General features: G+C 39.1%; 1 protein-coding gene across 1 annotated transcript; it reads right to left on the reverse strand.

Moving 5' to 3' along the window:
* Window positions 1-320: 320 nt before the first annotated feature.
* On the reverse strand, window positions 321-3,814 carry LOC127650782 (zinc finger protein 501-like; the record flags this gene model as incomplete). The annotated part of the gene is made up of 2 exons (XM_052136418.1): window positions 3,685-3,814; window positions 321-1,357 (listed from the first exon to the last, which is right to left on the reverse strand). Coding segments are annotated over exons 1-2 (1,143 nt in total), but the record flags the coding sequence as incomplete, so codon positions are not given.
* Between the last annotated feature and the right edge of the window lie 13,644 nt (window positions 3,815-17,458).

A 17,458-nucleotide genomic window follows, 5' to 3' on the forward strand; every position in this document is an offset into this window, starting at 1 on the left:
TCACATCTTGGCATTGCATTCACCTCAGAAATACCTGCCAGCAGACGGTATTTTCAGGTATTCTGAGAGACTGAAACTCTTTTCACAGTATGCATACTTTTTTCTCCAGTATGAATTCTCTCATGTGTTTTCAGGTTTTGTGACTGATTGAAACTCTTTTCACAGTGTGAGCACTTGTAAGGTTTTTCTCCAGTATGAATTCTCTCATGTGTTTTCAGGTGATGTGAATGAGTGAAACTCTTTCCACATTGTGAGCACTTGTAAGGTTTTTCTCCAGTGTGAATTCTCTCGTGTGTTTTCAGGTGTTGTGACCGAGTGAAACTCTTTCCACATTGTGAGCACTTGTGAGGTTTTTCTCCAGTATGGATTCTCTCGTGTCTTTTCAGGTGTTCTGACTGAGTGAAACTCTTTTCACAGTGTGAGCACTTGTAAGGTTTTTCTCCAGTATGAATTCTCTCATGTTTTTTCAGGTCATGTGACTGAGTGAAACTCTTTCCACATTGTGAGCACTTGTGAGGTTTTTCTCCAGTATGAATTCTCGCGTGTGTTTTCAGGTTTTGAGACTGATTGAAACTCTTTCCACATTGTGAGCACTTGTGAGGTTTTTCTCCAGTATGAATTCTCTCGTGTGATTTTAGGTGATCTGACTGAGTGAAACTCTTTCCACATTGTGAGCACTTGTGAGGTTTTTCTCCAGTATGAATTCTCTCATGTTTTTTCAGGTCATGTGACTGAGTGAAACTCTTTCCACAGTGTGAGCACTTGCAAGGTTTTTCTCCAGTATGAATTCTCGCGTTTGTTTTCATGTGTTCTGACTGAGCGAAACTCCTTCCACTGTTTGAGCACTTGTAAGGTTTCAGTCCAGCATGAATTTTTTGGTGCCGTTTCAAATTGTTGACTTTCATATAAGTCTTTCCACATTCAAAGCACATATAGGCCCTGGCACAGTTATGTATTTTCTGATGATCTTTAAAATGGGACAGGTGTGAAAAGCTACTTTCACAAGAAGAACACTTGTAAGGCTTCTCATTTGTGAGTGTTTTCAGATGTTGTTTTAGAACTGAATCCAACACAAATGGTTTACAACACTTGGCATATTCAAATGGTCTTTCTCCAGAGTGACAACAGAGATGATTCTTGAGATGGCCTGCATATGTGAAACTCTTTCCACACTGAGAGCAAGCGGAAGATTCCTTGGCTGCTCTTCTTTGAGGCTTTTTAAGAGAGAATTTCTTCTTAGTCTTTGAGAAACTCAAAGACTTTTTATGTGAAGTTGTAAAATCATGATGTTTCTGATACTGAAGTTTTTCCTCCACTTCATTCAGTTTTTGATGTTCCTCTTTCACTTCCATCAGCTCTACAATGAACACAGTAAATTGACAAAAATCAATTCAAGAGGGACAAATGTGAAACATTAATTGACAACAATCAAATGACAAATGACCATTTAACCCTAATTTAAAGGGCAAAACACAAATGTGCAGTAAAGGTCAAAGTATTCATAAATACAGTGCATCCGGAAAGTATCCACAGCGCTTCACTTTTTCCACATTTTGTTATGTTACAGCCTTATTTATATGGATCAAATTCATTATTTTCCTCAATTCTACAAACAATACCCCATAATGACAACGTGAAAGAAGTTTGTTTGAAATGTTTTAAAATTTATTACAAATAAAATACGGGAAAAAAATTACAGCCTCAAGTCTTTTAATTATGATGCTACAAGATTGGCACACCTATTTTTGGGCAGTTTCTCCCATTCTTCTTTGCAGGACCTCTCAAGCTCCATCAGGTTGGATGGGGAGCGTCGGTGCACAGCCATGTTCAGATCTCTCCAGAGATGTTCAATTGGATTAAAGTCTGGGCTCTGGCTAAGCCACTCAAGGACATTCACAGAGTTGTCCCGTAGCCACTCCTTTGTTATCTTGGCTGTGTGCTTAGGGTCGTTGTCCTGTTGGAAGATGAACCTTCGCCCCAGTCTGAGGTCCAGAGTGCTCTGGAGCAGGTTTTCATCAAGGATGTCTCTGTACATTGCTGCATTCATCTTTCCCTTGATCCTGACTAGTCTCCCAGTTCCTGCCGCTGAAAAACCTCCCCACAGCATGATGCTGCCACCACCATGCTTCACTGTAGGGATGGTATTGGCCAGGTGATGAGCGGTGCCTGGTTTCCTCCAGACATGATGCTTGCCATTCAGGCCAAAGAGTTCAATCTTTGTTTCATCAGACCAGAGAATTTTGTTTCTCATGGTCTGAGTGTCCTTCAGGTGCCTTTTGGCAAACTCCAGACAGGCTGTCATGTGCCTTTTACTGAGGAGTGGCTTCCGTCTGGACAATCTACCATACAGGCATGATTGGTGGAGTGCTGCAGAGATGGTTGTTCTTCTGGAAGGTTATCCTCTCTCCACAGAGAAATGCTGGAGCTCTGTCAGTGACCATAGGGTTCTTGGTCACCTCCCTGACTAAGGCCCTTCTCCCCCGATCGCTCAGTTTGACCGGGTGGCCAGCTTTAGGAAGAGTCCTGGTGGTTCCAAACTTCTTCCATTTACGGATGATGGAGGCCACTGTGCTCACTGGGACCTTCAATACTACAGACATTTCTCCGAACCCTTCCCCAGATCTGTGCTTCGATACAATCCTGTCTCGGCTGTCTACAGACAATTCCCTGGACTTCATGGCTCGGTTTGTGCTCTGACATGCACTGTTAACTGTGGGACCTTATATAGACAGGTGTGTGCCTTTCCAAATCAGGTCCAATCAACTGAATTTACCACAGGTGGACTCCAATCAAGTTGTAGAAACATCTCAAGGATGATCAGTGGAAACAGGATGCACCTGAGCTCAATTTTGAGTGTCATGGCAAAGGCAGTGAATACTTATATACAAGTGATTTTTTTTCCTTTTTTTATTTTTAATACATTTGCAAAGATATCAAACAAACTTCATGTTGTAATTGTGGGGTATTGTTTGTAGAATTTTGAGGAAAATAATGAATTTAATCCATTTTGGAATAAGGCTGTAACATAAAATGTGGAAAAAGTGAAGCCAGGAAGTTAAAGCTTGGTCGCAAATGGGTATTCCAAAAGGACAATGGCCACAAGCATACCTCTAAAGTTGTGGAAAAAAGGCTTAAGGACAACAAAGTCAAGGTATTGGAGTGGCCATCACAAAGCCCTGACCTCAAAACTATTTGTGGGCAGAACTGAAAAAGTGTGTGCAAGAAAGGAGGCCTTCAAACATGACTCAGTTACACCAGTTCTGTCTGGAGGAATGGGCCAAAATTCCAGCAACTTATTGTGAGAAGCTTGTGGAAGGATACCCAAAACGTTTGACCCCAGTTAAACAATTTGAAGGCAATGCTACAAAATATTTCTGACCCACTGGGAATGTGATGGATAAAAAAGCTGAAATAAATCATTCTCCCTACTATTATTCTGTTATTTCACATATTTAAAAATAAAAGTAGTGATCCTAACTGACCTAAGACAGGGAATGTTTTCTATGATTAAATATCAGGAATTGTGAAAAACTGAGTTTAAATGTATTTGGCTAATGTGTGTGTGTGTGTGTGTAAACTTCTGACTTCAACAGTAAGTGGATTCTTGAATAACGTATTGTTTTCTATAGTAAAAAAAGTAAACTGGCACGAAAATGTAAAACAACATTAAAGGAAGAAACATACCTGAAGGAAAAAAATCACCAACTTCATCACTCCGTTGTTCCTCTGCCGTGATTTCTTCTTTTATCTCCTCCAGCTTCACTTCAATCTCCGCTGGTGTCTGCAGCATCTGCTGTTCTTCAGCATTACAGACAGAAGTCAGACACTCTGTGGAGGTTTGATCATCATCATCATCTTCTCTCTGTGGTTCCTCTGCTGTGATTTCTTCTTTTATCTCCTCCAGCTTCACTTCAGTCTTCACTGGTATTTGCAGCATCTGCTTTTCTCCAGCATTACAGACAGAAGTCAGACACTCTGTGGAGGTTTGATCACCCTGATTACCGTCAGTAGAACAGAGTAAAGTGAGCTGTGGGTCCTGTGTGTCTCTGGATCTCTGTTCAGAGAGTTTGTCCAGCAGTCGCTGTGGTGTGGACTGATCTCTGCCGCTCCACACTGAATCCTGACATTCTGTGGAGGTCCCATCAGTCACACACACTGAAGATTGACAGGAAACCTTTTCCAGCTCCTGACAAAAACAACACAATCACATCTGTACATTCATCATGACAGAGTCAGAGTTGTTTCATATAATTTGAAAGCTTACTTACAATCTCAAATTTAACTTGCTCAAAACAGGTGCAGGGTGAAACAAATTCTGTTTCCTTCAGTTTTGTCTTCAGTGACATCACCTCTTTCTTCAGCTGAGAGATTTCCGTGATGAAATCATCAATATCCAGCATGGACAGATCAGTTCCTACTGATTTACAGCAGATCACATCCACCTGCGCTCTCATGATGAACATCTGAACACAAAAACTTTATTGTAAATAACCCTCAATTATTTAAATAGTTTTCTTATTTTGGTGTTATTATATTAATATTGCATTTAAAGTCACATGATATGCGTTTTGTAATTTTTCCCTACTGTTATTTTGCCAATCAAGACATTTAGTTTGAAGTGCTGTTCATCCAAAGAATGGGAGTGTGAATGGAGAAAGCGTTCAACATACGCACACACCTAACAGCTAATGAGCCTACAGTTTAGTCTAGAGTTTTTTTGTTTTTGGATTTTCTCCTCAATTTGGAATGCCCAATTCCAAAAGCGCTCCAAGTCCTCATGATGGCACGGTGACTCGCCTCAATCTGGGTGGTGGAAGACAAATCTCAGTTGCCTCTACATCTGAGACCATCAATCCGTGCATCATATCATGTGCTTGTTGAGTGCATTACCATAGAGACATAGCACGCACAACTCACCACATTATAACCACCGAGTGAGAACCACATTATAGCAACCACGAGGAAGTTAAACCGACATGACTCTTCCCACCCTAGCAAACGGGTTGCTTAGGAAGCCTGACTGGATTCGAAGTTGCGACTCCAGGTGTGATAGTCAGCGTATTTACTCGCTGAGCTTCCCAGGCCACACTAGTTAAAAGAGTTTTAAAAATGTGTGCATTAAGGTTTTTTTTTTTATTGTACTTGGTTGATAAGGGCACACGGTTGGTAAAGTTTATGTCTATATTTTGTGTCTCTTTGTCAGTTTAGTTTGGATTAAGGACTGATTTGTGTTGTTTATGTTTAGATGTTCTGTTTAACATGTAATATTGTTGTAAAATTGTCAATTATATTGTCTAATTGTTTGTTTAAATTGATTTACCCACAGCAAAATACCCAGACTATTTTTTATTTGCTTCTTGTAGCTCTTACAGTGTGTTGTGATGTCTAAATATGAGAAAAGAACAAACTGAAGGAAGACAATCACAAACAAACAGTGAAAGAGCGATTGTTTTATTCAACCGGGCTGCTACAATCATCATCATCATAATGGACTGACATTCAACAAACTCAAAAAGACTATTATAGGCTCTCAAAATCAATGAAACCATTTTATTGAATTAATTACACGATTGACCAGTGAATATTTACTTTTGCATTTACACATTTACTGTATGCAAGACACAGCATAAACACATTTGCCCTGTGAATGTGTGGGAGACAGGTCCCCCTCATCCCCCGCGTGTTCTACGCCCCTGACAAACACTACAGAAATATGATAATGAAATTTTGCTTAATTTGATTTTCCAAAACACCTTGAAAAACTCTTACATTAATAATGCTCCTGATGCTTTGAATATCAAAATAACTTTTATTACCAATGCTAACATTTCATACAACTAAATAACGTTAAATATAAATAGATATTATGTGATAAACCAACATCAGATGCGTTAGCCACCACGAAAAAACATTTAAACCCCAACAACCTATAAAAGTCCATATACAACTTGCCTTCATTAAACTCGTTTACACTCAGTCTATGGATATTGCGAGCTCATAAATCAGAAATTAAACATTATTTTCAGATTTCTGCTTGTTTCTCCTAAACAAAAACACCACATACGGCGATAGTAAGATTATTTAACGATCATTAAAACGCCAAAGAAACAATAACAACACGGCACAGAAAATACAAATATATTAAAACAATATAAACTCACAAATGAAGTTAAACACGTTGAACACGGACCGACTGAGCGCTCAAATTCTTCTTTGAGTTAACTGGCGGTTTTGTGGCATAAAGCAGCACATACCGCCACCTATTGTGCACTTACTCTACCTCATACTGTGGACCTGGTTGCAGCCAGAGCCATAGAGAGAGAGAGAGTTGCGACAACGGAAGTTCTAAATGCTTATGGGGTGGTTCTAAATGCTTATGGGGGTGATGGCGCAATGGATAAGACATACCTTTGGTGTGAGAGCCCCGGGTTCGAATCCACTGTGGGACACCAATGTGTCCCTGAGCAAGACACTTAACCCCTAGTTGCTCCAGAGGCGTGTGACCTCTGACATATATAACAATGGGCTATATGCACGCATAACTTCTGTGTTTGACGCAAGGATGCTCTTGCGTTTCCGGTTGGGGAGATTTAAAGCAGAGGTAAACGGGATTATGGCAGTCTTCTAAATTTTCTCGTTGTTTGCTGGAGTTGCCAAAATTTAGTATTCATGATGTGCGAAGAATTGTACGAATGTGCAGTACAACGCCACAGAGCAAGCTTGAGAAAGGTTTCAAGTTTTATGTTTCGTCTTATCTCTGCAATTATGAAGGTAAGTTCAGATAGCCTGAACTAGTACGTTATGGCTAACATTGTGCTATTATTTTTACATTCCGCCAGCAGCAGACTAATCACGCTAATATAAATGTTTAGCATGTAATGTGTTTGTAATTTTGTTTGTAAAAGTGTCAGGTAAAATCAGGGCCACAAATGAGATCTCAGTGAAAGCTCAGTGTTACCGCTCTATGAGGAAAGCAGAGACTCCACACCAACTAAGAGTAGGACTGGTATATTGAAAGTGACGTTCAAAGTTCTTTTGAACATGTTCTAAGTTTTTACTTTTCTAACGTTACCACTGTTCATTTTGGATAACCACAGATGTTATCTTAGCTAGTATGGATGTTTATTGTACAAAATGAATAATAATAAAAAATGTAATGCAGTTCTATCAACGACAGATGAATAGCGCTGCGTTATTGTAAATTCTAGCTGAAACAGTGGTAATGGAGATACACTGCTGCAAAGTTTGTTTCCTATTCGCACATACAGACTTTTTGTCAGTAGCTTTCCAACAGTGGATGCAAACGAGTTAATATCATTGACAATGAGCTACAAAAAAAATATTTTTTGTATGTAAAAAAAAAAAAAAAACGACTACAAGAGGAAAGAGTTGTAGGTGATAGTCATACTTGTTTATAAAAATTATTTACTCATTAATCATTTTGCATACACCATAAGAAAGTTATTGAGGGCAAACATCTGAATGTATGAAACTAACTTTACTGCAGTTGCAGATACAGGGTAGCAGAGTGTGCAGGCTTTCTAGTTAGTCTATAACACAAAATGGGAGTTTATTTTAAAACTCTGAAGAATAGTGATATGAAATGTTGTTTTACCGGACATGGTGGCTGCAGATGCAGAATGTATTTGACTAACTCGGCTACCCTTCCTTTAGTGTATAGTCAAAGAGTATAGAATCCCACATCAGTTCTCGGCATAGCAGCGCTCTGCGATCGGCGGAAGTAATCAAGCATCCTTAAATTTCACCGGAAATACGTCATGCACCGCCGTGCATAGAGCCTATTGTAAGTCGCTTTGGATAAAAGCGTCAGCTAAATGAATAAATGTAAATGTAAATGTTGATTGTCACGTGATTCACGTAGACATCAGATAGTTCCAGGAAGTGCTTTGGCGGGCATTTCAAACTGTTAGAGTGACAGAACTGCGATTTCTGGTAATTAGTAGTCAATAAATGCATTTATTTTATATATTTATGTAACACACCGACATATGTATGTAGCATGAGTATGTTGTTACAGCGATGTTGTTTTTTTATTATCAGCAAGTTATTTTTATTTAGATGTACTGATAATATACAGAATAAGATAATATTATTCTTTAAACGTCTCACCTTTTAAAAGTGCGTCGCAAACGGTTTGTTCTGCTGCATCTCTACGGCACGGCATGTGTTTGCTGCTACCTCCGGGAACTACTGAGAGGCTCCACGAGCCTCCATTGCTGTAAAAAAAAACTTTCCATTGGAGTCAATGGAGTTGTCGCAACTCTCTCTCTATATGGCTCTTGTTGCAGCCTGCAGAATGAGGCGGGGCTACACGTTTCGCCCCGCCCATAACTTAGTCTCATTAGCTCGTTAATCTTTCATAGACATACATGATAGGAGATGCGATTCTTGCTGGTGTGTTATCATTGTTAGAGAGATATATTTAATAGTTGAGCCAAACCATTTGATTATAGTGCTTACTTGTATGTGATATTCAATCCTAAATCCCATGGATGTTATCCTACTGTTAGAAATAAGATGTTCTAAACCTCTGTGCCTTTTTCCTCTCCGGGTTTTTATTGAGTCGTGAATCAAATCAATACAAGCATTGAAACCAACGTTGGGGAGCAAAGTAAAGAAGTAAAAGCTTGCTCTTCTAAAGTCTTGCATTCAAGGATATAGTGCGAAACTAAAAGGGAGGTTTACAGTGTTATCCAATGAGAACACGCATTACATCATACAGATATCACATATAACGATTTCCATATGGCGAAAGAATAAAGCAGCATAGAACATAAATGGAAAAGGCTGCTCTCCTATTCCTTGGTAGCCTGTTGGCCCAATGCAATAAACACTCGTACAAAGTACACAAACGAACAAAGAAAGAAACGAGGAGAAGAGGGGGCTCTCCAAGTTAATATGAAACAGATGTTTGGTTCTGCACAGACAGCATTTTCTCAGTTGGACATAGCTGAGATATAGACCTATTTCTAACACCTACGTTAAAAGTGAGGAACAAATCTGCATTTATAGGCTGAAACTGACGTGAAAATGTTCTTAAACAAATGCCAACTGAAAATCATGTTACAATTATAGCCTATATGCCTCATACAATATTCCTTATTTTCCACTGTAATGGACTATTTATTGGCTAGCATTGATTTCTGTGTGTATGTCAATTAGAAAGATTTTTTTAGGCAGACAAGATCAGAATGAGCTTTATTGCCAAGTATGCTTACACATACAAGGAATTTGTCTTGATGACAGAAGCTTCCAGAGCACAAACAATACAACAAGATAGAGATAATAAAAAATATATTAAAAATAAAAAGTGAATAGAAAATGAGTATATATATATATATATATATATATATTGATTTGACGCTCTCGACGCCTCTGGTTTGAACACACGGTCAGTCCAACTAAACCACAACGGTCTAACAATCTAGAACAAAATCAAGAGAGTTTTGGCGATAAATAGTATATTTATGAATAACTACAATACCACTTTCTCGCTAGAAATGGAATCAAAAGTTGGAAAAAGTGAATAAAAAATACATTAATACACAAATTGGCTATCAACTGCCTCTTTGACCATCAATTTATTTCTTCAGCTCAACCGCCGTGGATTCGGTAGCAAAGGGTTGTGGGACTTCATAGGCAGTGAAGGATCTCTCAGTAGACAGGATGTGACGCAAACATTGGATTCGGACCACTTTTTTTTATTATTATTGAAGAAAACATCAAAACAAACAATACAAATACAATACGACATTTCAAATGTTAAATAATATTATACGAATATTTTAACAAGTGTACATGCTTGTAAATTCGAATAGCTTTTTGTTTCTTTGAGGGCAATATTGACTCAATATAATGCTTCTCTTAATTATTAAATACTATTAAAAAAAAACTGAAAATTACATTCATGAGGGTGAAATTTAGCCATTAAATTTAAAAAGAATATATAAAATAATCTTTGGAGTTTACAAATATACCTAAAAAACATCTTTCCACTATAATGTAACATTTTCATCAACATTTTCAACAATAAAAACACATAAGGGCAGTGCCAAAATAAATGAACGGCTATCTCTGGCTTCTGTTGGCAAAAGCTACAACTTTCATTTATATCTTTTTTAAACTTGGTTAAATAATGTTTAACAGGGTATATTCTGTGAAGGAGTTTAAAAGACTTCAACCTTGTTTGTTAAGAGATAACGATTGGGCAGAAGCCAGACTTGTTTCCAGTCAACATCACTCCCAAACTGACTCCAATATGCAATTACATTTGGTCCTAATACAACATCCTGCTGGAAAAGGGCTCATATTGATCTGTTATAATTATTGCAACGACAGGAGAAACATATTTTACCTACAAGGGAGTGATTTGGTGAGAGGGGTGAGAGTTGCTGGTAGTCTGATCTTCTTTGCTGTTTAAACAACATACATATTTATGAATGTTTAGATTTAGAATCCCTTGTGCCCACCACCCATAGGAGAAACCGCAGGAGTCGGGTGCGCTGCCATATGGGTAGCAGTGAAGGATCTGGTGAGGGAGGTGGAGCGTTACCAGTTGGATCTGGTGGGGCTTACTTAACGACGCACAGTTTTGGCTCTGGATCCGTACTCCTGGATAGGGGATGGACTCAATTCTTCTCTGGAGTTTCCCGAGATTGCAACACGCTCCAAAGAAGTTGGGACAGTCGAGTGTTTACCACTGTGAAACATCATCATTTCTTCTAATAACAGCATTTATGCACTGAAAACACAAGTTTGTTCCATTCATCCATTATGTATGTCTTTAGCTGCAAGTCCAGTCAAGTCAATTTTATTTGTATAGCGCCTTTCACAACACACATCGTTTCAAAGCAGCTTTACAGAATATCAGCAGTAACAGACGATAAGAACTGTAATGTCTATAAAGTCGATGAATCATCATTGTGTAATTTAGATATAATAAGATTTTAATAGTGTTTAAAAATAATTAAATGATAATTGTATTAATAACCCCAGTGAGCAAGCTGTAGGCGACTGTGGCAAGGAACACAAAACTCCATAAGATGTAGATTAATGGAGAAAAATAATCTTGGGAGAAACCAGACTCACTGTGGGGGCCAGTTCCCCTCTGGCTAATATTATGAATGTAATGTAAATATTAATTATGTATAGGTAAAATCATGGTTTAAAATTATTAAACTAAGTAAGTGTTAAGGGTCAGTGATTAAACATTGATTGTGTTTGAACTGTAAGATTAATGACCAAAGTCTTTGAAGTCCATCTTGATTAATTGCAGAAGTTCACATAGATGCAATTGTCCTTGTTGTTAATTGGCTGATGAAGGGTTTTGTTGGCAATTGTTAGTCTAAGCATTTCATTTCAGGATCGTAGTCCATAAATAGACCGAGGTGATGCAGGTTTGAGTTGGCATCATTTCATCCTCTGAAGTCCATCATAATAGACTGAAGTGATGTTTGGCTGATACCGGCTGCATTTAGTCATCATCATTCTGCGACATGTAGCAGTGGAGTCCAGTATGAAGCAGGAATGGTGCTGGATCCAGCCGGTTCTGGTGAGCTCAGGATAGGAGTCCCGAGGTTGAGACAGGGAAACAAATAAAAAGATGTAAGCATAGATGCCATTCAATTTATTGCAGAGTTAGAGATCATGCTCATTGTTTCTGGTTCCGGCAGACCCAACTAAAGCAGCCTAATTGTGGGTTGGAGGATAAATTAGGTGTATGCCTGGCTAAATAGATGAGTCTTTAGTCTAGACTTAAACTGAGAGAGTGTGTCTGCATCTCGAACAGTGTTTGGGAGACTATTCCATAGTTTAGGTGCCAAATATGAAAAGGATCTTCCTCCTCTAGTGGATTTTGATATTCTAGGAACTATTAACAGGCCAGAATTTTGCGATCTTAATGAACGTGTTGGAATATAGCGTGGTAGAAGGTCACTTAATACCGTGGAGCTAGACCATTGAAAGCTTTGTACGTAGTTAACAGAATTTTAAAATACGGAATTTAACAAGTAGCCAATGTAACAATGATAAAATGGGGCTAATATGATCATATTTCTTGGTTCTCGTCAGCACTCTGGCTGCTGCATTTTGAACCAATTGAAGTTTATTTATTGATCTTGCTGGACATCCTCCCAGTAATGCATTACAATAATCTAGTCTTGAGGTCATGAACGCATGAATTAGTTTTTCGGCATCGGCAACCGAGAGCATATGCCTTAATTTAGCAAAATTTCTTAGGTGGAAGAATGCTGTTCTACAAACATTTGTAATTTGATTTTCAAAGGAGAGATTGGTATCAAATATAACAAGTTCTTTGCTGTTGAAGATGATGTAACAGTACATCCATCTAGATTCAAATGATATTTTAGTGGCTTATTTTTAGAGTTTTTTGGTCCAATAATTAGAACCTCTGTTTTGTCAGAATTGAGAAGGAAATTTCTGGCCATCCAATCTTTATTTCATTGATACACTCTGCTAATTTTGAGAATTGTGAAATCTCATCAGGTTTTGAAGAAATATAAAGTTGTGTATCGTCAGCATAGCAGTGGAAACTTATTCCACTTTTCCTGATAATATCTCCCAGGGGAAACATATACATGAAGAAAAGCAGAGGCCCTAAAACTGATCCCTGTGGCACTCCATATTTTACTTTTGTTTGGTTTGACAATTCCTCATTTACATAGACAAAGTGGTAGCGGTCTGCTAAATATGACCTAAACCATGCTAATGCAACTCCACAAATTCCAACATAATTCTCCAGCCTATTCAAGAGAATGTTGTGATCTATTGTGTCGAATGCAGCACTTAGATCTAAAAGCACAAGAAGAGAAATGCAGCCGCGATCAGATGATAAGAGCAAGTCATTTGTAACTCTGATAAGTGCAGTCTCTGTACTGTGATGAGGCCTAAATCCTGATTTAAATTTTTCATATATACTATTTCTCTGTAGAAATGAACATATTTGGGAGGATACTACCTTTTCTAGTATTTTTGACATAAATGGGAGATTTGAAATCGGTCTATAATTAGCAAGTTCTCCAGGATCAAGTTGTGGCTTCTTAATAAACGGTTTGATAATTGCCATTTTAAAGTTTCTTGGGACATGTCCTAAGCATAGCGAGGAGTTAATGATATCAAGAATAGGTTCTGATATTACAGGAGATACCTCTTTTAAGATCTTAGTTGGTATAGGATCTAACAAACAAGTTGTGGCTTTTGATGTTTTGATAAGTTTTGTTAGCTCTTCATGACCTATGATAGCGAAGGATTGAAGTTGCACATGAGGAAAATTATTAGACACCGTTTTCTGAGGTGCTATGACAGATGATTGCATAATTCCAATTTTAGTTCTGATTATTTCAATGTTATCTGTAAAGAAATTCATGTAGTCATTACTTTTGAGCTGTGACGTAATATCTGGTTTGGTTGAGGCTTCATTCCTAACCAATTTAGCCACAGTACTGTATAAACATCTAGGATTGTTGTGGTTATTTTCTATGAGTTTACAAAAATATGCTGACCTGGCAGCTTTGAGTGCATGTTTGTAGCTACAGACACTATCCTTCAATGCACCACGAAATACTTCTAATTTTGTATTATTCCACATGCGCTCCATTTTCCGAGCTGCTCTCGAGAGATTTTTCGAGCTGCACAATTTTACAGGGTCTTCATTTCCGTATGGTGTACTTCATAATGCACCCCACATTCTCAACTGGAGACAGGTCAGGACTGAAAGCAGGCCAGTTTAGCACCCCCACTTTCTGCTTACACAGCCATGCACTTTAAATCCGGGCAGTATGTGGTTTGAAGTTGTCCTGCTAGAAAATGCAGGGACGGAAGTATATGTTGCTCCAACATTTGTACATATTTGTCTGTATTGATGGTTCTCTCACAGATGTGCGTATTATCCATGCCATGTGCACTGACACACCCCTGACCCATACATACACTGTCTTATGGACCTGACGCTAATAACAGCTTGGATGGACCTTTTCCTCTTTGGCCCAGATAACACGATGGCTTTGTTTTCCAATTTATTTTTTCAGACCAAAAAACAGAGTTCCACTGTTCTACTTTTCATCTAAGATGAGACTGAGCCCAGAGAAGTCAGCAGTGCTTCTGGACAGTGTTGATGTATGACTTCTCCTTTGCATAGTAAAGTCTTCAAATAAAGACATTTTCAAAACAACAATGACATTCACAAGGAAAAACATCATATAATGTATAGTTGTAGTGCTTTCAATATAGCAAAGGGTGAATATAAATTACAAATCACTCCTTTTTGTTTTTATTAGCATTTTTCATGCTGTCCCAACTTCTTCGGAATTGGGGTTGTATGTCGAACTACGTTCAACAATTGACTACATTTGTCAAAATAACAACATTTAAACATGGGCATCACAAGTGTCTTATAACTCCATCTTGGTTTCGTCAGTCCACAGCACCTTATTCCAAAATGAAGCTGGCTTGTCCAAATGTGCGTTTGCATACCTCAAGCGACTCTGTTTGTGGCGTGTGTGCAGAAAAGGCTTCTTCTGCATCACTCTCTTGTACAGCTCCTCCTTGGGCGAAGTGTGCTGAATTGTTGAACGATGCACAGTGACACCATCTGCAGCAAGATTATGTTGTAGGTCTTTGGAGGTGGTCTGTGGGCTGTTTTTGACCGTTCTTACCATCCTTCGCCTCTCCGATATTTTACTTGGCCTGCCACTTCTGGCCTTAACAAGAACTGTGCCTGTGGTCTTCCATTTCCTCACTATGTTCCTCACAGTGGACACTGACAGCTTAAATCTCTGTGATAGCTTTTTGTAGCCTTCCCCTAAACCATAATGTTGAACAATCTTTGTTTTCAGGTCATTTGAGAGTTGTTTTGAGGCCCCCATGTTGCCACTCTTCAGAGGAGAGTGAAAGAGAACAACAACTTGCAATTGGCCACCTTAAATACCTTTTCTCATGATTGGATGCACCTGTCTATGAAGTTCAAGGCTAAATGAGCTCACCAAACCAATTGTGTGTTCCAATTAATCAGTGCTAGGTAGCTAGGCACCAAAATGACAAGGGTGCCCAAATTTATGTACCTGTCTAATTTCGTTTTGATGCATATTGAACATTTTCTGTTAATCCAATGAACCTCATTTCACTACTGAAATATTACTGTGTCCTTCAGTTATTTGATAGATCAAAATGAAATTGCTGATCCAAACACCCAAACATTTATAAATGAAAATGATGGAAATTGTCAGGGGTGCCTAAAATTTTGCATACGCCTGTATACATTTACATTTATGCATTTGGCAGACGCTTTTATCCAAAGCGACTTACAGTGCACTTATTACAGGGACAATCCCCCTGGAGCAACCTGGAGTTAAGTGCCTTGCTCAAGGACACAATGGTGGTGGCTGTGGGGTTAGAACCAGCGTCCTTCTGATTACCAGATTACTAGTTATGTGCTTGGGTGGGACATGTCTTTAACGCATTTTGCCTTTGCCAATTTTGTCCCCACAACTTCCTGAAATTGCTTGAAGTGTCTAATGCATAAGAAACATTGCCAGTTCTTGAGCAGGAGTTTCCATTTCACTTGTGTGTGATACTAACTGGCGGTCTGGCCCTATAATGTTACTTTGAACGGTTTGATGAACCATGAATTATTACAACACAAATCATAGGAAGTGATTATAGGCCAATACCGATCATTGGCCGGACTGATCAGAGCATCACGAATAATTTAGCACACTCAAAACAAAAATGTATCCCATTCCAACAAAAATAACTGTAAAAATCATATAAAGAATGTCTTAAATATCCTTTGTTATTGTCTTAGATGATGCTGCTGTTTTGGGGGAAATTCCATATATCTGATGCAGTCATCAAGTCGGACTCAGAGTGGCATACATTGTATTTCACAGGCATTTAGGGGGCAGTACTTCCAGATTTCGACAAAGTTTTCAAGGTTAAACAAAATTTCCAATGGGTGAAGACTCTGAATAAACCAGCCCTAATCCAATTAACAAAACTTTATCGTCCAAATGGCTTAAGACATTCACATCTTGGCATTGCATTCACCTCAGAAAGTAACTGAAACATAAACAATGATCAACAACCAAACAATGGGGCCAAGTCATGATGCTACACACCCGGCCCCTTATCAGGCTAATCAAGCCTCTGAGAGGGATAAAAGCCGACCGGATATGGCGTTGTGACAGAAAGAGAGATTTACGGGCAGCTGCCGGACATCTGTGTGTGTTTGTGTCTTTTGGTTCAGTTCTTCATTAAACAATTATTTATATTGTCAAGCCGGTTCTCGCCGCCTCCTTTCCATTTATCCCTTTACACTGGTGCCGAAACTTAGGAAGGAAGAGGGATGTGCCGTAGTGGAGTTCTCTCTGCTACCATCCAACCCAAAGGAGCAGCCGCAGCCATCTGCTGGAGGACAGAGGAGCCCAGCCGCCTGGAAACAGAGAAACTCCCGCTGACCGCGAGGGGCTCCCAACCAACCGCCTGGAGCTGTTACCGCTGCCAGTGGCGGGGAAGACCCCTACCATCTACCAAAAACACGCCAGGGCATTCAATCTGCCAGGGACCAAAGGACTGCCTCTGATCTGCCCGGGGAGGCATGGCTGTCATCCATTAGAGGGTGGAGGAGTGGCCGAGGACCAAGCTACGGCGTATTGGAGAACCGGCGAGTAAGTGTTTTTTCTGGGGTTTTTTAGCAGCCCTTTACAGTGAGTACCCACTGTTTTTCATTATTATTGTCGTTTCCCTCCTCCTCTCCCCTCAAAGTTTCAGGAAGGCGGGGATGACCTGCCAGCAAATGGTATTTTCAGATATTCTGAGAGACTGAAACCCTTTTCACAGTATACACACTTTTTTCTCCAGTGTGAATTCTCTCGTGTGTTTTCAGGTTTTGTGACTGATTGAAACTCTTTTCACAGTGTGAGCACTTGTAAGGTTTTTCTCCAGTGTGAATTCTCTCGTGTGATTTTAGGTGTTCTGACTGAGTGAAACTCTTTTCACAGTGTGAGCACTTGTAAGGTTTTTCTCCTGTATGAATTCTCACGTGTATTTTCAGGTTTTGTGACTGCTTGAAACTCTTTTCACAGTGTGAGCACTTGTAAGGTTTTTCTCCAGTGTGAATTCTCTCGTGTGATTTTAGGTGTTCTGACTGAGTGAAACTCTTTCCACATTGTGAGCACTTGTAAGGTTTTTCTCCAGTATGAATTCTCTCATGTTTTTTCAGGTCTTGTGACCGAGTGAAACTCTTTCCACAGTGTGAGCACTTGCAAGGTTTTTCTCCAGTATGAATTCTCTCGTTTGTTTTCATGTGTTCTGACTGAGCGAAACTCTTTCCACTGTTTGAGCACTTGTAAGGTTTCAGTCCAGCATGAATTTTTTGGTGCCGTTTCAAGTTGTTGACTTTCATATAAGTCTTTCCACATTC

Source organism: Xyrauchen texanus, chromosome 10 (assembly GCF_025860055.1).
Source record: "Xyrauchen texanus isolate HMW12.3.18 chromosome 10, RBS_HiC_50CHRs, whole genome shotgun sequence".
NCBI lineage: Eukaryota > Metazoa > Chordata > Actinopteri > Cypriniformes > Catostomidae > Xyrauchen > Xyrauchen texanus.